We start from the raw sequence: 22,139 nt of genomic DNA, 5'->3' as shown, positions 1-22,139 counted from the left end.
TGTAATACAGATATCACAAAATTCCCATCAAGGGCATGCCTCTTTTTCAAATGAACTTGTCTAAAAATGTGACTTTTCCTATTCGCAAAACAATTTGTAATCTATTTAATTAGGTCATTAGAAAATGTCTCGATCGATCTTTGGACAGCTTCCGGAATCTAAAATTTTCATTTCTCTATTTTTATATTAGAAACTTGATTTTTCTTTAAATTTTGAATAACTTCTTCTCCAATGTTAAAATATTCTTTTTATTATCTCGTTTATCTTAGATATTCTTTGTGTCTGAATGTCAAAAATATGAAAATAATTTTGTGTTCTTACAAATTTGATAGTTTTTTAAATAGACAAATAAAAACATGAGAAATAATCAATCGTTTCATTCACATTAAAATGGCTCGCATTTATCAATACATTTTGATCTACTTAAGAAGAAAATAAATAAGAACATGTATAAAAAACAACAATAAATTAGGTAGTTTGCACAAAAATAAATTCCCTAAACTAAGTTATAATAAAAAAAAACACTTTAAAACCCGTCACAAAGGTATGAATGATAAATCGGGTAACATCGATGCATAGTAAAATATTTTAGAAAAACCTAATATAATTCAGATTAATTATTTAAAATATATTGGCAGTGAGATACATTTCTCATAAATATTTATTAATTTTCGTAATACAACTAACTTTGAGTTTGCAAATATCACTGATAATCTATCAAGGACATGTTCACGGCGATGTTTTTATTAAATCAAATCGTAACTAAAAGGTTTGACCTGTTTCCGTTTTAATTTTAAATAAAGTGAAAAAGTTCGCCGTTTTAAACCATTTTATAAGAAAATTGTTGAACACAAAATAGAAAACTTTTAAAAAATCTATAATAGTATAACAATGCAAGTAAGAAAGTATATAAAAACTCAATTAATATTCATTACCTAGTCTCAACAACTTTAAGCTTTAACTTTAACTTTCAAACTTTAAGACAAATAAGCATTAGATGTTAAAACGGAAACTTGGCCAATTGTAATGTTTCTAGGCGAAGGGGGTGACTTTGGTGAATGTTCCTATTTGGCAGACGGAGCAGATCCTTCGCTCTGATGGGGATCATTAAACTGCTTGTGCCATTCCAAATTCATCTTGGTAACGGATTCTCCTCGCTTGGCGGCCTGTTTGCCGCTGTACACCATTATAGCACAACCGACAGCGGTGAGAGCGATCATTATATTGGCCAGACGGATCCGAATTTTGTTGCGACAGCGCTCCATGACATCCTGACTACATATACAGATAGTAAATATCAGAGACCTGTTGCGTTCTCAACTCAAATTGCCACTCACCTAACAAAATTGGGAACTTCGGCCTGGGACTTGTATTTACCGGTCCAGACCAACATACGTCGCTCGAGGTTGTTCGGCTCGTGGTTTTTGATCGTTTCCCGCATAACCTGACTGGTTCCAAAGGACCTTCTTATCATGGTTGCAATTAATGCAGTTTTGCTTGTCATTTTGGTTTATTTAAACGTTTAAACTATCAATCTGTCGACAGAATCAGGGATTTTATGCAACTCGATTATCAGTGACTATAAACATAACAGAGTCTATCGATGTATATATCGATTATTTTATGCGCCTATTGCAAATGTCTACACATAAAAATTCTTCTCCCATAACTGAACCTAACATAGATTAAGATGGAAAGCAACAGACAGTTTCAGCATAAAAGCCTGAAACAAAAATGATGTTTGTACTTTTGCGGAACGAAACGGAAATGAAACGTTAGCGATGCAATGTGACCGCGACAATGGTATGGTACACCGACCGAGCAACGGTCACTCTGCTCCCCCCTTTAAGTTTTTTTGCGGTGGAGTAAAAGTCGGAAAAGTCAATTAATACCCGACTGCCACACGTTTAGAAACCGATTTTGAGATCAAGGTCAAGATGAGCGAGTACACGACAATTCTCCAGCGCGAATTCCCCAAAATTGACCACGAACTCCTCACCTATGTTGTAGGCGTACTCACCGGAAGTAAGTGGCCTCTGGGGTCTTATTCTCAGCTGCTGATATTTTATACTTAACCCTGTATTCGCATTCCCAGGTGAGGAGGACTTCGACAGCGGCGACGACATCTTCGATGCGGTGGGCGACATTCTGCAGAGCGTCGACTGCGACAGGTCGGAGGAGAGCGTAAGGGAACTATGCGAGCAGTTCCTCAACATCATGAAGAACAACGGGGTCAACGTGGAGCGCAAGGTGCTTAATGCGCCGGTAAACATAGAGGAGATGGCCAAGAACATGGAGCGCCTCGACAAGGACATGCAGAGCATCTGGGTGGTGAATAAGGATGGCGCAAATGTAAGTAGACAAGCCCCATCACAGAATTATTTAGTGGTCTACTCGCACATCCACTATAATTATTATTATTTATATACTGTATGCTAGTTTAAATATAATTTCTGTAGACATTCATACAGACCGCTTATTTTTCGGCGGGCTTCTTAAGAATTAATTTACTGACCGATATCAACTTTATTATGCTTCTAGAAAGTAGACTCCAAGAAGCTGGGGAAGGCGGAGGCGAAACTGCAACAGAAGCAAGAGAAGCGGCAGGAGGTAAACAAACATGGAATGATTCCCGTAGCCGTGAAGCTTCAAACTGCCACAGCTTCTCAAGTAACAAACAAGAAAAATACAAAGTTGGACCAGAAAGGACTTAACCGCTCGATGGACATAAAGATCGAAAACTTTGACTTGGCCTTTGGCGAAAAGTAAGGCAATTATAACTGAGAAATTGACCAACCGTAAAATGTTTTATTCCTTTCTAGAGTTCTTCTGCAGAATGCGAATCTTCTGTTGTCTTTCGGTCGCCGGTATGGTCTGGTTGGTCGCAATGGGCTGGGCAAGACTACTCTCCTCCGGATGATTGCCGAACGGCAGCTGCAGATTCCCTCGCACATCTCGGTGCTGCATGTGGAGCAAGAAGTGGTTGGTGATGACACACCGGCCGTAGAGAGCGTGCTGGAGTGTGATACGGAGCGAACGAGGCTACTGACCCGGGAGAAGGAGATCCTAGCTGCGCTGAATAATGGCGTTCAGGATGCTGCGCTGTCTAACGAGCTGAGCGAAACCTATGCTGCTCTGCAGAATATCGAGGCGGATAAGGCCGTGGCTCGTGCATCTGTGATACTTAAAGGCTTGGGCTTTGACGCAGACATGCAACTGCGCCCGACCAAATCCTTCTCAGGCGGTTGGCGAATGCGCTTGGCTTTGGCCAGGGCACTTTTCTCAAAGCCCGATCTGCTTCTGCTCGATGAACCGACGAACATGTTGGACATCAAAGCTATTATTTGGCTGGAGAACTATCTGCAGACGTGGCCTACCACCATTCTCGTCGTTTCCCACGATCGCAACTTCCTTGACGTAGTACCAACGGACATTATTCATCTACATTCCCAGGAGCTGGAGGCATACAAGTAATTGAGTCCTTGATTAACCTTAAAATCATTTTATAATATAATTATTTTCAAGGGGAAACTATGAGCAGTTTGAAAAGACAAAAACGGAAAAGCTGAAGTCCCAGAGGCGGGAGTATGAGGCTCAGATGGCTCATAGAGCACATGTCCAGGACTTCATTGACCGTTTCCGATACAACGCAAATCGTGCCTCATCCGTGCAATCAAAAATTAAAATGCTTGAAAAACTGTAAGTTAATAATGAAAAATAATTCCTTCAGGAATTTTGAACTGTTTTTATTATGTTTCTTCAGGCCCGAGCTTAAGCCGGTGGAAAAGGAGACTGTGGTTACGCTCAAATTCCCCGAAGTGGAGCCTCTAAATCCTCCCGTGCTGGCCATTTCGGAGGTATCGTTCCGTTATAACCCCGAAGATCCTCTACCCATCTTTAAGGGTGTAAATCTCTCAGCCACTTCCGACTCCCGAATATGCATTGTCGGAGAGAACGGAGCGGGAAAGTCGACACTGCTAAAGATTATTGTCGGTCAGCTGAGCACTATCTATGGAAACATTGTCCTGCATCGTGGTCTTCGAATTGGATATTTTGCCCAGCACCATGTAGACCATTTAAACATGAACGTGACTTGTGTGGGAGTATTGGCCGAACTGTTTCCCGGTCGACCGGATGAGGAGTATCGCCGGCAGTTGGGTAGTTTTGGGTTATCCGGACCACTGGCACTGCAGAGCATTGCCAGCTTATCTGGAGGACAGAAATCCCGCGTGGCCTTAGCAAAAATGTGCATGGGTAAGACCACGATAAACCACAGAATCTTAACTTTTACTTACTAAAAACGATATTCCTATAATAGCGGAACCCAATTTCCTGGTTCTTGATGAGCCTACAAATCACTTGGATATTGAAACCATCGATGCTTTAGGCCGGGCTATAAACGCCTTTAAGGTAAGGGAACTCTAATGTTAATTATCAACATTAAAGTAAACTTTTTATTTTGTAGGGCGGCGTCATACTAGTTTCCCACGACGAACGCCTCATTAAGGTTGTTTGCAAGGAACTCTGGGTGTGTGGCAATCGCACAGTCAGAGCGATCGAAGGTGGTCTGGATGAGTATAAGCGGGAGGTGTACAAGGAAATCGAAGCTAATAGTTGAATTTAATGTTAATAATTACTCTATTTGTGAAATAGCCTAGAAATAAATTTATATTATGTCTATGACACAAGAAAGAAAATGATCTTTGCGAGAGTACTTATTCATGCATACGGGTCATCAATTAATAAATTTGCCACAAAGTAAAAAAATAAAAATATTATACGTTATGTTCTGAATCATATTTTCTAAATAGATAACTACAAATTAGTTCCGAATAGTTGAAGTGCTGTTTTTTGAACGAATTATATATATTGTTAGCCTTTTGTTCTAACTTAATCTTTAACAATGGCCTGCTCATTAAGTTTTCTTCGCATCTCGAAGAGCAATAACGTCAAAGCAGATGCCACATTCAAGCTATCAATTCCAGCTGCCAGGGGTATATAAACGCATTTTCCTTTGCGCCCAACCAAGTTTAAGAAACTGTGTGAAAGAAAGCATTAACATTGTCTTGTAATTGTTATGTTTCTACCTTTACCGATAAGCTTCCTCACTGACTCCATGACTCTCACCGCCAATAATGAGCAGATTGTGGGTTCCGATGTCCTTGATTTCTGCATAATCGATAGTCTGGTTATGTTCCCTCTTGTTTTGGTTGCTTTCCGCAATGAAAACATGGCAATCGTCGGCTGCTTCGGGGGGAATGGTTAACGAAAGCTCATCCCAGGGGACATCATCTCGAATAGGCACTCGAAACTGGCCGCCACAACCCCCTCTTAAGGACTTCGACTCCCAAGGGTCGCAGCAGCCATGGGTAACCACCACCTGGCTGCAGGGTAGAGCGGCACAGGTCCTTATAATGCTGCCCAGGTTGTTTGGTTCCCTGATATTGTCGCACACAACTGTAATGGGCAAGGGCTTAGTGCCCAGACTCTGTTGCTCTGCCAGGTTCTTCTCTAAGCCTTTTTCTGAGGGCCTGTCAAAAATGGCCATCAGACCGGGAGGGGTTACCAACGAAGACCATGTCTTTAGGTCATGCTGCGGCACCTTATAAATCTTGGTGTGGGTCTCAACCTGCGCCCTGCCCACTTCCTCCTTCACCAAAGTCAACTGATCCTTCTGGCTGAACAAGAGTGTCTCCATTTTGAGACCGCATTGCAAGGCTTCCAGGATAAGCCGCCTACCTTCGACGATTATTTGTCTGTTCTTGTCCCTTCGCTTCCGGGAACGCACCGTAGTTAACAGAGTGCTGGTCAAAGGATCCTGCAGAGTAAGACGCACAAACTCCAGACTAAGCTCACTGTCCTTAATCACTGGAGCAGGAACTGGAGCTTTACGGGGAGCGGGTATTCCGGGAGCTGTAAATTTGCGAGGAACTACTGGAGCACTACCTTCCTTGACTTTCCTAGACACAGACGGTTTGGTTCGGTTCTTGCGTAAAGCTTCCCGCGTGTTTACCGGCTCATGCTTTAAATCTGAATTCCCAAAGAGATTGGCCTCTATATCCATCGCATCTTTGATATCGCCTTGGGGTCCATTTGAGCTGCTCAACCGTAGTAAATTTAAGTTATTCACATTCTTGATATTTGCTTGAAACGAGCGTTTTAAAATATTATAAAACATGGTCGGTCGGTCGCTGAAATTGAACAGATGTTCAGATAGTCACGGGTGTAGATTGTTAAGGGATTTAACTTCTTCTGACTCAAATCTATAAATTTTAAGTAGACAAATTTAATTATCAATAATGCATTTGAATGATAAATATTATTATATTATTTCATAATATTTAAGACCAATTTACACAACTCTCCATTGCTACGCCCATGTGAGCAGTGTTGAACAACGCAGCACGTATTAATAGTAATCCTACAGCACCAGAAAAAATAAGGCGGTAAATTCAAAATTGCAGCGTAGTTTAATGAAAATATATGTTTATTTCACTTTTAAAATTTGTGTTAGCAGTTAATAACAATTTGAAAATAATTAAAAACTAATAGCGTAATAAGTTGTCCTACTCAGTTGTTACGTAGTTAAGCAGCCATAACATAATACAATAATTTAAAATAACAATGCAAAATTCAAACGCCTTCTATTGTAAAAGCGAAGAGGGGATAGTTCCGTAAAACAAAATCAATATGGAAACGCGATAAACAATTAAAAACAAAAGAAATTCATCTAAATGGGGGGCTTCTTGTGGTAGCGTAAAATCTAGTATTTAAATAAATCCTTACATTAACCATAATTCATAATCTGTTCCATCTTAGCCTGGCCCGAAGGCCCTTTCACGAAATTTGTTCATAACAATGTACAATCTAAAGTTACTACTATCACCGTTACATCTTACATGGCTAAAGGCTAATTGTTAATTCAAGTTGCATAAATATTAATCAATGCCTCTAACTTTAGGCGTATATACACGGCTTAACCTATTCGCTGGCTACATCGGTTAGGTCGAACTGGCCGTGGAGCTGCTACTGGACTGTTGTGTCTTCCGCTGCCGGGCGCCACGTCCGGACAGCAAATATGATAAATCGATGGGCTGCTCCTGAGCTGTCTGTGCATCCAGACACTTAAGCTTCATAGTTATCAGAACGTTCTCCAAACGCGATCGCCTTTTCTTAAGCATCTTTCCGGAGAGAATAAAAAATTATTCATTTATACAAAATGTATTTGGAATAGAGGTGCACTCACCTGTTTATTGGGCGCAATCGGTTTCACGACATGGACTCCTGCGCCTTCCGCTGAGACCGCATTATATCCACGCGGCTTTCTTCCAACTGTTTTCAGCGGCTGCTCCTGCCTGCCAGTTGTCTTTTGTATCGTTGCTGACACGGCTCCTACTTCTAATTCAGTCTTTTGCTTCCTCGTTTTTAGTAACGAAGGATCCACATCATGAGGCTATAAAAAACAAACAAATTTTTAAAATGCTGTGTCACATAGTTATTTCACGTAATTCGGACTTACTGCATAGCTCTTGGAGATCTTTAGCTTCTCTGGAAACTTTCTGAAGGCGTAGCTCTTGGTACAGGCCGGATGATTGGCCTTCGCCTTGGAGAAGAACCTCGCCGTTTTGTCCACACGAAGCTCGCAGATAAAGCAATGATCCTCGTCGTTGCATTCCATGGGACGTCCTTTACAGAAAGTGGTACGATCCAAAACCCAGCAGCGCCCAATGACCAATTCAATTGGCACCACTTCATACAGTGAAACTCTTACCACCTCATTGGGATAAAACCGACGCGAAGGCTCATGGAATGTTTCATGAGGGCGCAGGAAATGGTGGCCGAATATGAAACGTTTCCCCATTTCGTTTTTCCATAAGTGTTCCACACGAAAGATGTCACACTCTTGGTAATCAATGGCTCCGATGGTTTCGTAAGTGTGCTTCTTTGTTGGCAATATCTTGCCGTCCTCATCCTTAATGGGGATATCCCGCAGCACATAGACAGCATCACCCTGACGCACCTGCAAATCGCCACGCATAAGGGAGAGATAGTAGCGGTGGCCTTCCTCTGTGAATTCGTCAAGGGGAATCTCCCGATCCACTTCCCTTGGCTCGCATCGTTCGCACTGGTAGTTATCCGCGTCGATGTCAGCTTTCGTACACTCTGTGTGCTGCCAAACCATACACTTGGAACACTGAATCATCAAACCCTCATCTTTGTACAATCCACAAATGCAACGAATTACATCCTCATCAGGAGATGCTTCAATAGGAAGCAGTGGAGGCGTGGTTTGCGATGGCACTGGTGGTGATTCCCTTTCCTTTGCTCCCGGCGATTTTTTCAATGCAATCTTTTCAACTTCCTCCACTGGTGAAAGGACATCCTTTGGTTTAAAATTTTGCAATGCCTCAGAATCGCCGAGAATCTCGACCAGCTGAACAAAGCTGGCCGCTTTCTGTTGCTCATAGGATTCCTTAAGAGATTGTAGTGCTTTGGCCTTGCCCTCGTCATCACCATGCTGCTGCTTGGCCTCCATAAAGAGCTGCTGCATGTGGTCATCATACTCCTGCGGCGTCTTGTAATGACCCTGTTCGACTTGGGTTTGTATCGACCTAAATTCCACTCGAGATGTTCCAGCCGTCGATCCTGATTTTCCACCCAATGAATTCTTTATAGCCTTTTTCTTCCTGCTGGACACTGTCGTTAACAGGTCAAACATTTTTAGAGTCTCCAGAGAACTGCAAATATCCCTTAAAACAACAGCCATTTTGGCCATTTTTTCCAATTCGGGATCGTGTACTGCCTGGGCCAAACCACGGGTTTTCATGTTCCGAGGTGAGCAAAGTGCAGATATCTGGGCTGCCAGCGAAGTGGACGATGGCGTGGAGGGTCGTCGGCCAGGAATGACCCCATTGGAGGTGCCCTGTGCTGGGAAAGTCGCGGTAATAGCTGCCAGGGCTGCCGCTTGCTTGGCTTTGCATCTGCGTATCTGATGAAGAAAGACGATGTGATAAGATTTAAGGTTTATATAATTATAATACATAATGGAAACCAACCTTTTCGAAGTTCCTTACTAGGAAAGTGTTGAATTGTTTAACCAGTTTCTTTTCCTTTTCAGACAGCGGCTGGAGCTTCGCCACCGCCACGGCTGATGCAGTGTCCTTGCCCGCTTGCCGTTGAGGGTGCTTTTTGGCCTTCTGTTTCCGTTGTCGACCATTTCGGCCTGGAACTCCCTCCGGTGCGGGCTTCGCCTCCAACGCGGGAAGTGGTTTTATCCTCTGCGATTTTCCTCCGATAACACCACGGCACTGAGGCGTGTTGCATCTGCAGGGTTGACCCTCTGAGGGATTAAATAACGAAAAGTTGTAATCGTAGGTTAGCTCCTCGCCCTGCTCTATGGCCCGTTTGGCGAAAAGGACCATCCTAGATAATCCGTTGACGCTCCATTTCTGCATCTCGCAATTGGGTTCGCAAGAGTGGTTGACAAATCTACAATCGCTTCCCATGCGCTGGCCATCAATAACCAATCCCCCATCCAAATGTAGACAATAGTGGTGCGTATCATTGAGATATATACTGGCCATCCGCTGCTTGAATTCCCTTTCGGTGACCACCTCTCCCACGTACTCCAGGATGTAGGTTCCCTTGGAAATTGGTAGTTTGGTTCTTACACCCCATCCTTTGTCCGTCGTCATGAAGCGCTCCACACCGGGAGCAACAGAGTGCCTTTGAATTTTTTGATTGTGGCACTTTTCTCCAGCTGGACAATTACTGGGCGAGCACTCCGTATAAACCATGCGATTCAGACAATTGTCCAAACAAGCTTTCTCGCCCTGATCCTTGCAGTTGCACGTGGGATGATCGAATCCAGCCAGATTCGGGCGCACTGACTCGGCGTAGACATTAGTGCGAATCTTTCGATAATTCCAGGATGGCACAACATTTCTAATTGGTAGCTTGGAGTTGGTGTAAGCCCACCAAATGTCGTAGGGTAGCTCAAAGTCCATTTCACTCCTACGTAGATACTTTTCGCAATAGGGCGGAGGCGGAAGAAGACTCCCCGGAGCCGCTTGCTGCTCCTCCAAAGCTGGTTTCTTATTTACCTTCGCTGGCGGCGGCATTAGCGATTGTTTGTAGTGATTAGAGAAGAGTCCTGCCACCAGATAGGTTTTTTTTACTTTAGACAGTTTCCGCAAAGAGGTGGTTGACGCTTTGTCCTCACTGGACTCGCTGCAACTGGCGTAGTCTGGTGGACCAGGATTCTGGGATTCATTGGCAGGTAAGGGATCATGTTCGATTGGGATATTGTCTAGCCTTTTAGCTTCAGCTTCGGCATCTATTTCCTCTTGGCTAGCGGGTATTTCTAGAGGAATCTCTTCCATTGGCGCTTGTTGAAATGGCTTTTCCTTTTTACTTTGTTGGGTTCCAGCTTCCAGATTTTTTCGTCGTTTCAAGCGAATCTTGCAGCTAAAATTCGTGTTGGGATCGACACCAGCTGGGAGTTTAATATTTGGCTCCAGTCTGTTCTTTTTGTGTTGTAAAGTTGGTGTGGGAGGCGGCTCTTCTAAGACAGGTTGTTTGGGCTGTCGGCCACGTTTTCTGACAGGCTTTATATCCGGTTCTGCTTTGGGTAGAGGTAAGGGAGGAACTGCTAGCTGATCCTTGTTTTTAGGCTTTCTACCTCGGGGTCTTCCTCTGGCGGGTGTCTGTGGTCGTTGTAATCGCTCCAGGGCCACCACTGATAAACGTGGAGCTCTCTGATTGCTTCTGGCCACAAAGTTTTCCCGGGCTTCTCCTGCTTGGGGCACTCGCTCACAATCTATTTGTGGATTACCTGGTACCTGTACCTGGGCACTGCTGCTGCTCCTCGTTTCCCTTAAAGATTGCAGAGGCTCATCATCGGGGTCAATCTCCGGCTCGTGTTCGTCCATCACCGTTGTTGGCTGCTGTTCCACGCTGACCTTACGCTTCTTCCTCCGCACCGTGGGGAAACCTGTTCGATTGATCTTTTTTCTCTTGCGTTTCAGGAGGAGATTGCCTCCCGTTTTATGCAACAAGGTTTCCACAACTCGCTGGCCAATCTCCTTTTTGGTATCCTCCTTAATGTCTAGTGCCGAGAGCAGCGGAGACTCAACCTCTGCTTTGGTGATGACTGATTCGTTAAGTTTACCAAGAGGTATTTGGATTTCCAGCTCCACAGATGGCTCAAACACCCCGGGGGGAGGATAGCTACCAGCTGGGGATTTAAGCTGAGCCAAATCCTTAGTTACCGTCACCTTTTGTTTAGCTGATCCTCCTCTCCTTTGCTGTCTGAGGGAGCACAATGAGCTAGGGCTAATATCCAATAGCTTTCCTCCACTAATTGAGTTGTTATCCACAACAATCCTCAAGGGAGAATTGCTGGCTGAAGAACCAGCTCCGCTTAGAGCCGAAGTTTGCTCCAAGAGGTGTCTCTTTTTGGGCGTAAGCGCCGACTTTCCGCTTCTAGCGTTAAACTGTGCCTGGGATTTAGTAGACGCAGTGCTTTTAGCGGTTGCGGCCGCTGCTGCCCAGGCTTCTGCATTCAGTTTTCCATTGGCGAAAGCGACTTCCGCAGGAGGACGCTCTCCCGGAGTCAGAAGGTAGTGGCGCTTTTTTAGCGGCAACTTATGATCATCGGGACTGGAGCTGTCATTGCTCTGGGATTTCTTGTGCCGCCGCTTGGCATTCCCATTGCTGCTTCCACTTCCATTGGGAGTTCCACTTGCGCTAGCCGATAGCATAGCGAAGTCCACCAGGGGCTCACTGAGCTTTCGCTTCTTCAAGGCCCTTTTCAACGGTTTCGCGAGCGTTGAAGCTGACCCCCCACCGTTCAGAACCAACTGCTGTGCAGGACTTGGAGCAGCTAGTGTAGCCTGTAACTTGCTGGCGTCTGCCAAAAGTTTCTCCTTGCCGCTGCTTCCGGTCAAGCGATCGTCCTGAATGCGACATCTCGAGTGAAAGGTACTCGTTATTATCTCGATTTCGGTGAGCAGCTTAGAGTCAATGTTTAAGGACTTGTTGTGACTAAAACTCTTCCGACGGTGCCTGCGACGCATTCTAGACACCCCAGATACGTAGCTGCTGCACATACTGGCAGCCGAGGAGCGTCGGGATTTAATCTTACAGGAGGATTTGCTGGGAGCCGGGGTCTCTTTCCTCTGATTCATCATCTTACTGATAAAGTTTTCCGGGGTGGTGGCAGACAAACTACTGCCGCCACGACCGAAATATTGACCCGTAGTCACATAGCGGTTGATCTCGCCGTACTTCTTGCTGGCACTCGTTGTGGGCAGACTCTTGAGGCTCGGCTTGCTGATGTATTCGTTGCTCTCCTCGCTGCTTTGGCCTAGAGATAACCCCGCCAGCTGAAGGATGTCCTGATCTTCCACGGGATCGTCTGCAGTGCCCTTTAAGAGCATTGAAGCCCTGCGTTTACGCCTCATGCGTAGTCCGGACTTTCCCGATTCTTTGCAATCACTGCGGTAGCCACAGCTCTTTGCCCTGCTTCTGCGACTCATACAGCTCTTAGTGCTGTATCGACTCTTGCAGCTGGCATCGGACTTATACCCGGAATTGTGGTTGTGGGTGCTTCTCTGATGCCTTACGCTTCCGTAATCCGAGACGTAGCCGCTCTTGGCAGCCAGGACCTTGCTGCAAATGGTTGTGCCAGCTCCAGTTCCACTAGCCGCGCCTACACTCATGCTCCTCAGACGGAACTTTTTATTCACATCGATTTCCCGCCAAAGCGGATCCAGCTGAAGTTCCTCTTTGTTGGATGAGCTGGAGGCTGCCTTTTTATTGTTTTGGCGCCGCTTGCTCCTGGGCGGAGGATATAGCACCCGCTCGGTAGCATACATGCGCTTGTCCAGATATGCCATATCGATCTTCGGCTTACTGCTGGATGCGATCGGCACTGCTCCCGTGGGCACAATGTTCTCACTTTGTAATTTCGGCGAAGGTGTCGTACTTTGTGTAGTGCTTGTTGTACTAATTACACCAGAATCGGCGGATTCGTTTATAGCAGGTCCAGAGTTTGCAGAGGCAGGAACTGTGGGTATCACCTTTTTGGGTCTGCCCCTCCGCTTTCGAGGATTAGCGGTTTGCACAAGAGGGTCCTCCTTAGCTTTAACCACTTTCTCTTCTGGAAGCTTCGAACTGGCGCTTTGTCCTAACATCTGAGTCTTCTCCATGAAGTCCTGAAGCAAAGTGGATTGGTACTGGGGCAGATTCTTGTCCTTGGCAGCTTTGCGGAAGCTGCCCTCTACAGTGGTGTCTTCCGTATCGCTCTCTACTCGCTTGATGGCCGCTTGCACGAGGCTGGGCAACTCATTGTCACTGGAGGAGATTCCAATGTCCAGCGGGATTTTACTGGCAGACTGAGCCGCTTGGGAGATTGCTGTTAGCAGCAATCGCGGAGCCCTCTGTTGGTGAATCTTTAGGGGCAGATCATCCTCGGAGTCCGAGGAAAACGCCGAGATCTGTGGCTTCTTAGACTTTGATACTTTATCCAATTTGCTTATCCCACTGGTGCTGGCCAGCTTCTTTCGCTTGACCTTGACTTTCTTGCTGACTGCTCTATTCCTGGCCTCCGAGCAACCGGACTCAGTGTCCTGAGTGGACATTTTTCTGGGCTTTAGAGGTTTTTTAGTTGCGGGAACTCCTGATGGGGGGCGGATGGCCGAGATTCTCATTCGCAGGCCATCGGTGTCCGAACGCTGCACGCTGAACTGGGTGGCTGATTTGGTGGACTTCGACTGGCTCGATTGATCCGTAATGGAGTCGGTTTCCTGTGGGCGAACAATACAATTTACATATCTAATGTGGTGAGTGCCATTTGACAGACTTGCCTCATTTTCACTGCCGGACTCTTGTGCTCGTTGCGTTTCCAGAACCTTTGCTGCTCCCGTCTCATTTTGGCCACTGCTCATATTTTGCTGTCGCTGGGAAGCTGCAAGATATTCCTTTTTGTTAGCCAAGTGCGTTTTGGTGGCTCTCTTAATCGCATTTAAAGTAGGTCAAACCGCGGCGACGTCGTCCAAAAAAAACTTTTCCCCCCGCACACTTACGCTTGATTGTCCTCTTGGCTAGCACCTTCACTCGCCGCTTTAATATAGTTTCAATATAGCGTCTGGACAATCTATTAGTTCACACATTGCATTTGCACTTTTCTTGCGCCTTTGGCCGTGGCTTGCCTGCTTCTAAAATGGCGCCGTTTTCACTTTTCCAAAAACTGCTTTGTTCGACGCCCGACGACGACGCAATGTTGCAAATTATTTTGCATGTAGCACATTAATCCGCGATCCCGATATTTCACTTTTTTTCAACTCGCGAGCGGTGGGTCGCTCTTTAATTGTTATTGTTAATGTGGCGCAACAACAAAAAGCCAGGCAACCAAAAATGTATGAACATAAATAAAGAAAAGAAAAACCTATCGGGCCATATCGTTCATCGATTTCAGGAGGCGTTATTTAGCTGAACCTATCGGTTCCTAACGCACGTCGATAACTGAAGGCGAAATGCTGGCTGCATTTTGGTATTGCCATCTGGGACAATGTTGCCATGCACTATGAAATATCGCTAGTGGAATAATCGAGCTACAAATAGCTAAATGTTTTAATATGTATTACTATGTATATATTTAATGAACACTAAGAAAATGTTGTGAATTAAATTCTGTATCAGGACTATATGGATATAAATATATATATAAACTTATTTAAGTTATTTGGGTAAAAATAAAAAACAATGTAATATATTGCAGTTTTGTATTTATTTTTAATACATTAAATTACATTTTAAACAATTTGGATAAGCAAGAATTGAAAAGAATTTAAAAAAAAAGCTAAACTTCATTCTGGATTTCGCATCACTGTTCCCCTTGTTTCGCATTTGCGGTGTGTACACACTGGCCGAGCAGGTCGGCAAAACTATTTGTTTATTTGTAAAAACTCTGAAAATGAGTGGAAAAGCGTCGAAATCGAATAGTGCATCCAGCAGCATGCTGTACGGGTCCAGTATCTCGGCGGAGTCTATGAAGGTGATCGCGGAGAGCATCGGCGTGGGGTCTCTGTCGGATGACGCCGCCAAGGAGCTGGCGGAAGATGTGTCTATAAAATTGAAGAGGATAGTCCAGGATGCGGCCAAATTCATGCACCATGCAAAACGACAGAAGCTCTCTGTTCGAGACATTGATATGGCCCTTAAAGTGCGGAATGTGGAGCCGCAGTATGGCTTCGTTTCCAAGGACTTTATACCTTTCCGCTTCGCTTCCGGGGGAGGAAGAGAGCTACATTTTACCGAGGACAAGGAGATCGACCTGAGCGAGATAACCTCTAGTAACTCCGTGAAGATTCCGCTGGACCTCACCCTGCGGTCCCATTGGTTTGTAGTAGAAGGAGTTCAACCCACTGTGCCAGAAAACCCGCCGCCTCTCTCAAAAGATTCCCAGTTTCTGGACTCCGTCAATCCGGTTATTAAGCTCGATCAGGGCTTAAACAAAGATGCAGCTGGCAAACCCACCACTGGCAAGATTCACAAGCTCAAAAACGTGGAGACTATCCACGTCAAACAATTGGCCACGCACGAGTTGTCCGTGGAGCAGCAGTTGTACTATAAGGAGATCACCGAGGCCTGCGTGGGATCAGATGAGCCGCGACGCGGTGAAGCGCTGCAGTCACTGGGATCCGATCCTGGCCTGCACGAAATGCTGCCCCGTATGTGCACGTTTATCGCCGAGGGAGTTAAGGTCAATGTGGTGCAGAACAATCTGGCACTGCTTATCTACCTCATGCGCATGGTGCGTGCGCTGCTCGACAATCCATCGTTGTTCCTGGAGAAATACGTAAGGACCATTATATTTGATGGATTTATCATAATAATGAATTGGTCTTCCTATAGCTGCACGAACTGATACCCTCGGTAATGACCTGCATTGTGTCCAAGCAACTTTGCATGAGACCGGAGCTGGATAACCACTGGGCGCTGCGTGACTTTGCCTCCAGACTGATGGCGCAAATCTGCAAAAACTTCAACACCCTGACCAACAACCTGCAAACCCGTGTTACCCGGTAAGTCTTCCCTGTTTTAAGATGATAACAGTTTATTATTTGCCTCTCCCTCCAGCATCTTTAGCAAAGCGCTGCAGAACGATAAAACCCACCTGTCCTCGCTGTACGGATCGATTGCGGGACTCTCAGAGTTGGGCGGCGAGGTTATAAAAGTGTTTATTGTTCCACGTCTTAAGTTCATATCGGAGCGCATTGAACCCCATCTGCTTGGTACCTCCATTAGTAACACGGACAAGACAGCCGCCGGTCACATTCGAGCCATGCTCCAAAAGTGCTGTCCGCCGATCCTGAAGCAAATGCGCTCTGCGCCAGACATGGCGGAGGACTACAAGAACGACTTTGGCTTTTTGGGACCATCGCTGTGTCAAGCGGTGGTCAAAGTACGTAATGCACCCGCCACAAGCATTGTCACCCTGTCGTCAAACACGATCAACACAGCGCCGATCACAAGTGCAGCACAAACAGCAACCACCATTGGTCGTGTTTCCATGCCCAGCACACAAAGACAAGGGTAGGTAATGGTTGCCATTGAACGATTTTTATATTTCCCCCCTTAAGCCAAATAGTTTTCTTATTTAAATTTCTTCACTATTTCTCTGAATTATTAAGGAGACGAATCTTTCAAGGGTTTCACGACCTTAAAAGCATTTGGTCACAATTACTTTTTCGACCACACTAATCTTCTGAAATCTTTCTTTATAGAAGCCCTGGGGTATCGGCTCTGCCCCAGATAAGAGCCATCCAAGCCAACCAGCCGCCGCAGAAGTTTGTGATAGTCACCCAGAACTCGCCGCAGCAGGGTCAGTCAAAAGTGGTGCGACGGGGCAGCTCCCCGCACAGTGTGGTGCTCTCCGCGGCCTCCAACGGAGCCAATGCCTCTAATTCCAACTCAAATTCGAGCGGCAGCCTACTATCAGCTGCACAGCGGAGCAGCGATAATGTGGGTGTTAGTGCCGGTAGCGATGTGCCAGCAGTTGATGGTATAACAGTTGAATCTTTCAGAGCACCCTAGACGCCAACTCGCTGATCATTGAGTCGGAGATCGTTCGCGTCCCGCCCGAGCTGGACGATCTCTCACATCTGGAGTAGCCAGCCTAGCACGTAGTCCACATAATCAATTTGTATGCAATAAAACAAAGAAAGCGGGAACCTACCCCAAAAATATGTTACCACACAGAGAGAGAAAATATTATTAAATCTTGATTAGTATAAGCTTTGTGTAAATTATAACGTTTCCGTCTTTTAGCCTTTACAAATTTATCTTTTTGGACGATATAAGATGTTAATATCACTATAATTTTAATCGATATCACTGTATTGTACTCTGCAATATCTGTGTCTCAAATCTTATTTGCTAAAAAAAAGAAGAAATTAATTTTTTCTGTGCAAAACCAATCCCTTTCCACCCATTTGTGAAAGCTTGCCCACGCAGTCAGCACGCATGTGCGGGTATGGGTCCCCAAGAGGTTTGATATTGATTTTTCCAAAACATTCCTCGGCAAACGCACAAAGAGCTCTGCTCAACACTCCTTGTAGATACCCATCGTAGGACAGAGACAAAGCTCGGAGCAGTTCTGTCGGAATTTTCAAAGGATAAAAAGGAATTCTCACAAAAGCAGAGTGAAAATGCATGCAAGATTTGCGGATCCCGAGCCCGCGTCTCCGGACAGTGGAGATGGAATCGAAACGGAGTCGCTGGAGGCCAGAATCGAGGCATTTAAGCAGAGTCCCCAGAACATGGCCGCTCTGAGGGAAGTGCTCGACGATGTGGTCCTGCGGGCTGAGACGGAGGCCAACAGGCGAGCAATAGAAACCCAGAAATCGCAACAGGTTGATTTGCTTATATTTAATTTTATTTTCTACCTAACTGATACACTGTATCTACCTTTGCAGGGCAAGGAAAAACGACAGAGTAAGTATACGCCGTGTGGTTCAGTGACATTCGCTTTTTAGCTTATTTGGATAGTGTATGCCTTTTACTTACGGCCTCCTTAACAACCCTTCGCCAGTCGCTTGATGGCTCTTTAGATTCTTGTGCACAAATTCTTGTAATCTTGGCCTACGAATATCGAGCATAATAGATAAAGGGTTATTTATGATAAAATTAAGGACCATGAATCCAGAAAGACTGAAGTGTTTTTCAGTGCATAGGGCTTTTGCGACAATGAACTAAGCCCTGTCGTAAGAAGTGCCTATCGCGTTCAATGAATCAAAGAACTTAGTGGTTGAGGTATAAAACTGAAATAGTGAGTATATAACATCACAGGCATTGTAGGTTTCGGTCCGTTTTAAATAGTATTTTTAATAAAGTTTTTAATTGAAGAATACGATTAAAAACTTAATTTTATGAAAGGAACAACTGTAGTTTATTTGTTTTCTTTTCATGAACCGGCATTCAAAACACTGGTTTTTTAATGGTCCGTGGTTCCAATTACGTTCTTTGAAATTTTTTCATATCACACAACGTGCATGTTTCCTAATCCTTATTTAGTCTTCCTATATATTTTCCATAAAATCGCATAATTTTAACTTTAAACTTGGTAATAATTAAAATCATTTAAATATTACATTAGTACCAGGACAATAGTCAGGTGGTCGGTCGAAAAAGATTATTCTACAGCGGGAACAAAAACCACGAATAACCTTTGGCACAGAGACTCTATAGACCGACCCTGTGCTTATTAACAGGTGGTGATTAAATCTGGGGAATTAGATATGGAATATAAGTAATAATCGCACTTGCACGCCATTTTCACCCATTCTCCATCACCGGTTGCCAGCTCGATTGCATGTCCATATTTTGTTGCACTTAACTTGTAATTTGCTCTCACTGATCTTGGTTTTCTTATTTTGGGTACTTTCTGCGCTTCGCATGCACTAATCTCTCAGGTTTCGCCATACCAGATTTTAAGAACGGCAAGGTGGTGAACCGGGCCCGAGGATTTGTCGTTCGAATCTTCGATGCCATATGCAATTGTGCCAACAACAATGCAGCGGCGGCCACGACGCGCTTCAAGCTAAGGAGCAATAGCGGCGGTGGGGGAGGACTTGGAGGAGCCAGCGGAAATGGCAAGCGACAGCAGTCGCAGGACGAGCCGGAAACCCTGGTTCTAACTAAGAAGAAGCCAGCCGGAGAGGGGAAAAAAAAGAAAGGCGTAAGCATGGCCGATGATGTTCAAGCCGGCGTTCGACTGATGGACTAAGCAAGCAATATAAGCGATGGTTGATCCTGCAATGGGAAAACATAATCAAAATTATTAACAGCCCCTTCCTTAACACAGAACTTACATTCAGCAGTTTCCCTCTGTCTCATAAAACTTTAATGGGCCTTGCCCAGAAGCATTTTCTTTGCTCAAATGTCTAAAGCACATTATAATTATTCCAAGTCTTCCCAAGAAGACCAAAAATTGTCATATAAGATAAGAAGTCCTGTTTCTCATTTGAAATCGGATTTCGATTTTGAAAAGTTTTGAAGGTGATTAATATTATTGAAATTTATTAGGTAATTTCTTGTCAGAATATGTGACCATAGGAATTCTCCGACAAATGAAAACAGGACTAATAGGACAGTCTAAGCTCTCTACTTTATGATTTTATAAACCTAAATGTGATCCCTGATGGAAATGTAAACAAAAGAACTCGAAGCACAAACAACTTCTAGATTAGTTAGGGAAGGAGAAATGAACCAAAATCATATAGGATATCTCACTCTCATACTCTCAGCCGACACCCGAGGCTATCCCACGCACAACGCAATCAACGGCATTACACAATCCCTAGTGGAATCCATGCCAAGCTTAACAACAGGCCAGCCAATCTCCACCTAATTATAACTATGATATATCAAATTATATACCTATATGTGTATACCTAGGTGTGTACCGTACCACCTACCTATTTAGATGTGTGTGCAGTAGTTACAAAATATTTCCAAACAAGCTAACAAACGGTTCAATATACAAGCATAAATGTGTACTGATTTTATATACAATGTACTATTACTAACTACTATACTCGTATACATGTGGACATAATTAGACTCTTAGTTATATACACAAACCACTTCCTAAACGCCGCACAGGTTTCCTCAAACATCCTCATCAATATCATCAACAAAATCCGCAACACGCACGCTCTAATCGGATATATTTTTGTGAAGCCCTTTTTGAGAGTTCTATAAAGACACTATTCTATACCGAATCCGAAATTAATGATGTCGTATGCGATAACTAGCTAACGAGATAACTTTGTACACACATTTGCAAGGCAACCATTTTGTATAAGATTTTGCATTTATTTTTTAACCTTTAGAATGCAAAGATCTCACTAAGTTCGAATGTGTTGCTAAGCCAATTGAGTATTTATAAATTACAAAATGTATAAGTGTGCATAATATAAAACTGTTGTATTTAGTTAACAATATCAGCAATAAAGTGTAACAATGTTTGAAATCAAAAAGGTGATTGTGTAAATTTCTGTTTTATATTGCTAAGCATTTTTTTTTGGGCAATGGGATGTACTACAATGATGCTGTACACCTTGGACTCTTTAAATGCATTGTAAAAATTGTTCTAAGGCCACTTAAACTGCCCTTCGCCATTCTCAGCCAGGCACTTTGCTGTTTGGTAGACCCTTTCACACGACTCCTTAAAAGCTTTGTCTGTAAAGGAACAACCTTAGATAGTGACCTAGATGATTGCTTCATACTTACGCGCATCCCTGCAAGCCTCAACGGATCGCTTGGACACCTCCATCATTTCAGTTGGGACCAGATGAGGAAGCTGGGCAAGGGCCTTTGCAGCATTGAATTCTCCTTTTTTATTCACTGTGCCCGCCATTAAGGACACGCACTTTGTGTAGCACTTAAAAAGAAATTGATTAATTTTACCAAAAACTTACTACAAATACGAATCATCTCAATTTTCTAAGCGATTCAATTCAATTTTCTAAGAGATACTCACCATCAGATCCTGTGATGGGGGAAAACTGAAATCTCCTTCTCTAAGCCGATCGAGATCTTCTATATTAAGTTTAAACTTGGGTGCACAGCCATTTCTGATCATGTCTAGCGAGGCAAGAAATTGGTCCATTGTCATGGCTTCTCCAGGATCAGGAAAAAGGAATACCAAAATTTGCAGGACGAGGGCCAACAAGGCGGATGAACGTCGTTTCCAATGTTTCATGGTGGCGGTAACGAAATACGTCGACTGACCATAGAGTGGGATACATTTATAGCCCTTAGTGGGCCGGAAAGGTGGTAATTAAATCGCAGGGTCCAGTAATTAAACAACGCACCCACACGCCAATTTTGATTTGTATATAACGTGTAAAAACGTATTGCATGTGTTTAAAGGGTTCTAACCAAAATATTTTGTTTTGGAATGAAAAATCTTTCCATACACTAAAAAACAAATAATTTTTAGAGCTTCCTTTCAAATTTAACCATAACTCCACTCGTTTTGTGATCTTAATCAAGAATGCTTATATATATAGAGTTGGGAACGCTTTCACATACTCTGTAAAACGACTCTAATGTAAAAAATAATAAAATAAGTTTTTTGCTAAGATGGGTGTAACTTTAGCTTTCAGCTTTATGTAAACAAAAAAAAGTTTTTATTACAAGTCAATGATTTCAGTATTTTTTTTTAATATTTTAAATAGATCTATTTTTTTCTTTTATTTTAAATAAAATATTTTTATTGATGCTATTATATATTATGATATTATTGCAAAACGAATAAATCTTACATCACAGTACTTCTTTCAGATTCCGGTTTTTGCATGTAATTGATTTATTATTATTGTTTTGATGTGCAAGCGTCAAAAGGCAATAAGATAGTGAATATAAGCTGTGTACTTATAAAATCTTCCTTAGTATTTCGGAGATGTTACTTCTATGGAATCAAAACCCACCGAACCGGATCATTTGCGATGCACATCACGTTTTCCTCGGAGAATCCAAGTTGATCATCGTTGGCAATATTTTGCCCTTGGAAACATGTTGCCAAGCTATATGCCAGCAACATTGAGATAATACACAAAATTGGGTCT

General features: G+C 43.7%; 7 protein-coding genes across 11 annotated transcripts; 3 read left to right on the top strand and 4 right to left on the bottom strand.

The window, feature by feature from the left end:
* Nucleotides 1-643: 643 nt before the first annotated feature.
* On the bottom strand, nucleotides 644-1,597 carry LOC108108776 (UPF0389 protein CG9231). The gene is made up of 2 exons (XM_017216947.2): nucleotides 1,338-1,597; nucleotides 644-1,275 (listed from the first exon to the last, which is right to left on the bottom strand). Exons 1-2 carry the CDS (start codon nucleotides 1,502-1,504, stop codon nucleotides 1,065-1,067), a joined length of 378 nt encoding a protein of 125 aa, XP_017072436.1. The 5' UTR covers nucleotides 1,505-1,597; the 3' UTR covers nucleotides 644-1,064.
* A 220-nt stretch (nucleotides 1,598-1,817) lies between these two features.
* Nucleotides 1,818-4,697, top strand: LOC108108774 (ATP-binding cassette sub-family F member 3). The gene is made up of 8 exons (XM_017216944.2): nucleotides 1,818-2,025; nucleotides 2,096-2,352; nucleotides 2,542-2,765; nucleotides 2,823-3,470; nucleotides 3,526-3,699; nucleotides 3,764-4,254; nucleotides 4,319-4,410; nucleotides 4,466-4,697. Exons 1-8 carry the CDS (start codon nucleotides 1,938-1,940, stop codon nucleotides 4,616-4,618), a joined length of 2,127 nt encoding a protein of 708 aa, XP_017072433.1. The 5' UTR covers nucleotides 1,818-1,937; the 3' UTR covers nucleotides 4,619-4,697.
* Nucleotides 4,698-4,778: 81 nt separating this feature from the next.
* Nucleotides 4,779-6,371, bottom strand: LOC108108775 (rRNA methyltransferase 3, mitochondrial). Of its 2 annotated transcripts, XM_017216946.2 has the most exons (3): nucleotides 6,357-6,371; nucleotides 5,094-6,263; nucleotides 4,779-5,038 (listed from the first exon to the last, which is right to left on the bottom strand). In XM_017216946.2, the coding sequence occupies exons 2-3, from the start codon at nucleotides 6,176-6,178 to the stop codon at nucleotides 4,891-4,893; spliced, it is 1,233 nt and encodes a 410-aa protein (XP_017072435.1). In that variant the 5' UTR covers nucleotides 6,179-6,263; nucleotides 6,357-6,371; the 3' UTR covers nucleotides 4,779-4,890. The 2 variants fall into 2 exon arrangements, with proteins under 2 accessions (XP_017072435.1, XP_017072434.1); XM_017216945.2 differs by having other exon boundaries at nucleotides 5,094-6,371.
* Nucleotides 6,372-6,475: 104 nt separating this feature from the next.
* On the bottom strand, nucleotides 6,476-14,447 carry LOC108108768 (histone-lysine N-methyltransferase ash1). Of its 2 annotated transcripts, XM_017216935.2 has the most exons (6): nucleotides 14,088-14,447; nucleotides 13,869-13,969; nucleotides 9,057-13,808; nucleotides 7,520-8,989; nucleotides 7,247-7,453; nucleotides 6,476-7,181 (listed from the first exon to the last, which is right to left on the bottom strand). In XM_017216935.2, the coding sequence occupies exons 2-6, from the start codon at nucleotides 13,947-13,949 to the stop codon at nucleotides 7,002-7,004; spliced, it is 6,690 nt and encodes a 2,229-aa protein (XP_017072424.2). In that variant the 5' UTR covers nucleotides 13,950-13,969; nucleotides 14,088-14,447; the 3' UTR covers nucleotides 6,476-7,001. The 2 variants fall into 2 exon arrangements, with proteins under 2 accessions (XP_017072424.2, XP_041674137.1); XM_041818203.1 differs by having other exon boundaries at nucleotides 13,869-14,447.
* Nucleotides 14,448-14,918: 471 nt separating this feature from the next.
* Nucleotides 14,919-17,300, top strand: LOC108108782 (transcription initiation factor TFIID subunit 6). Of its 2 annotated transcripts, XM_017216953.1 has the most exons (5): nucleotides 14,919-15,862; nucleotides 15,919-16,088; nucleotides 16,144-16,599; nucleotides 16,791-17,028; nucleotides 17,091-17,300. In XM_017216953.1, exons 1-5 carry the CDS (start codon nucleotides 14,978-14,980, stop codon nucleotides 17,175-17,177), a joined length of 1,836 nt encoding a protein of 611 aa, XP_017072442.1. In that variant the 5' UTR covers nucleotides 14,919-14,977; the 3' UTR covers nucleotides 17,178-17,300. The 2 variants fall into 2 exon arrangements, with proteins under 2 accessions (XP_017072442.1, XP_017072443.1); XM_017216954.1 differs by having other exon boundaries at nucleotides 16,791-17,300.
* Nucleotides 17,301-17,378: 78 nt separating this feature from the next.
* On the top strand, nucleotides 17,379-20,546 carry LOC108108783. 2 transcript variants are annotated; one of them, XM_017216956.2, is made up of 3 exons: nucleotides 17,379-17,918; nucleotides 17,982-18,000; nucleotides 18,993-20,546. In XM_017216956.2, exons 1-3 carry the CDS (start codon nucleotides 17,715-17,717, stop codon nucleotides 19,289-19,291), a joined length of 522 nt encoding a protein of 173 aa, XP_017072445.1. In that variant the 5' UTR covers nucleotides 17,379-17,714; the 3' UTR covers nucleotides 19,292-20,546. The 2 variants fall into 2 exon arrangements, with proteins under 2 accessions (XP_017072445.1, XP_017072444.1); XM_017216955.2 differs by having other exon boundaries at nucleotides 18,978-20,546.
* Nucleotides 20,475-21,301, bottom strand: LOC108108784 (general odorant-binding protein lush). Its single transcript, XM_017216957.2, has 3 exons — nucleotides 21,050-21,301; nucleotides 20,800-20,950; nucleotides 20,475-20,748 (listed from the first exon to the last, which is right to left on the bottom strand). The coding sequence occupies exons 1-3, from the start codon at nucleotides 21,269-21,271 to the stop codon at nucleotides 20,660-20,662; spliced, it is 462 nt and encodes a 153-aa protein (XP_017072446.1). The 5' UTR covers nucleotides 21,272-21,301; the 3' UTR covers nucleotides 20,475-20,659.
* Nucleotides 21,302-22,139: the final 838 nt, after the last annotated feature.

This window comes from Drosophila eugracilis, unplaced genomic scaffold (genome assembly GCF_018153835.1).
Source record: "Drosophila eugracilis isolate 14026-0451.02 unplaced genomic scaffold, ASM1815383v1 contig_2154, whole genome shotgun sequence".
NCBI classification, from domain to species: Eukaryota; Metazoa; Arthropoda; class Insecta; order Diptera; family Drosophilidae; genus Drosophila; species Drosophila eugracilis.
This window is presented reverse-complemented; position numbering and strand designations above follow the sequence as displayed.

Bases quoted from the DNA above. Each gene is read 5' to 3' on its own strand.
- LOC108108774 (XM_017216944.2), top strand. From the start codon at position 1,938: ATGAGCGAGTACACGACAATTCTCCAGCGCGAATTCCCCAAAATTGAC. The intron at 2,353-2,541 runs GTAAGTAGACAA...TTATGCTTCTAG, and splicing joins TGAATAAGGATGGCGCAAAT to AAAGTAGACTCCAAGAAGCT. The intron at 2,766-2,822 runs GTAAGGCAATTA...ATTCCTTTCTAG, and splicing joins GACTTGGCCTTTGGCGAAAA to AGTTCTTCTGCAGAATGCGA.
- LOC108108783 (XM_017216955.2), top strand. From the start codon at position 17,715: ATGCATGCAAGATTTGCGGATCCCGAGCCCGCGTCTCCGGACAGTGGA.
- LOC108108768 (XM_041818203.1), bottom strand. From the start codon at position 13,949: ATGAGCAGTGGCCAAAATGAGACGGGAGCAGCAAAGGTTCTGGAAACG. The intron at 13,809-13,868 runs GCAAGTCTGTCA...GTTCGCCCACAG, and splicing joins AGTCCGGCAGTGAAAATGAG to GAAACCGACTCCATTACGGA. The intron at 8,990-9,056 runs GTTGGTTTCCAT...TTTCTTCATCAG, and splicing joins TAGTAAGGAACTTCGAAAAG to ATACGCAGATGCAAAGCCAA.
- LOC108108776 (XM_017216947.2), bottom strand. From the start codon at position 1,504: ATGACAAGCAAAACTGCATTAATTGCAACCATGATAAGAAGGTCCTTT. The intron at 1,276-1,337 runs GTGAGTGGCAAT...CTGTATATGTAG, and splicing joins GAAGTTCCCAATTTTGTTAG to TCAGGATGTCATGGAGCGCT.
- LOC108108775 (XM_017216945.2), bottom strand. From the start codon at position 6,178: ATGTTTTATAATATTTTAAAACGCTCGTTTCAAGCAAATATCAAGAAT. The intron at 5,039-5,093 runs GTAAAGGTAGAA...TCTTTCACACAG, and splicing joins GTCAGTGAGGAAGCTTATCG to TTTCTTAAACTTGGTTGGGC.
- LOC108108782 (XM_017216953.1), top strand. From the start codon at position 14,978: ATGAGTGGAAAAGCGTCGAAATCGAATAGTGCATCCAGCAGCATGCTG. The intron at 16,600-16,790 runs GTAGGTAATGGT...CTTTCTTTATAG, and splicing joins CCCAGCACACAAAGACAAGG to AAGCCCTGGGGTATCGGCTC. The intron at 17,029-17,090 runs GTGGGTGTTAGT...TGAATCTTTCAG, and splicing joins CACAGCGGAGCAGCGATAAT to AGCACCCTAGACGCCAACTC.
- LOC108108784 (XM_017216957.2), bottom strand. From the start codon at position 21,271: ATGAAACATTGGAAACGACGTTCATCCGCCTTGTTGGCCCTCGTCCTG. The intron at 20,951-21,049 runs GTGAGTATCTCT...TTTCTTTTTAAG, and splicing joins CCCCATCACAGGATCTGATG to TGCTACACAAAGTGCGTGTC. The intron at 20,749-20,799 runs GTAAGTATGAAG...GTTCCTTTACAG, and splicing joins TGAGGCTTGCAGGGATGCGC to ACAAAGCTTTTAAGGAGTCG.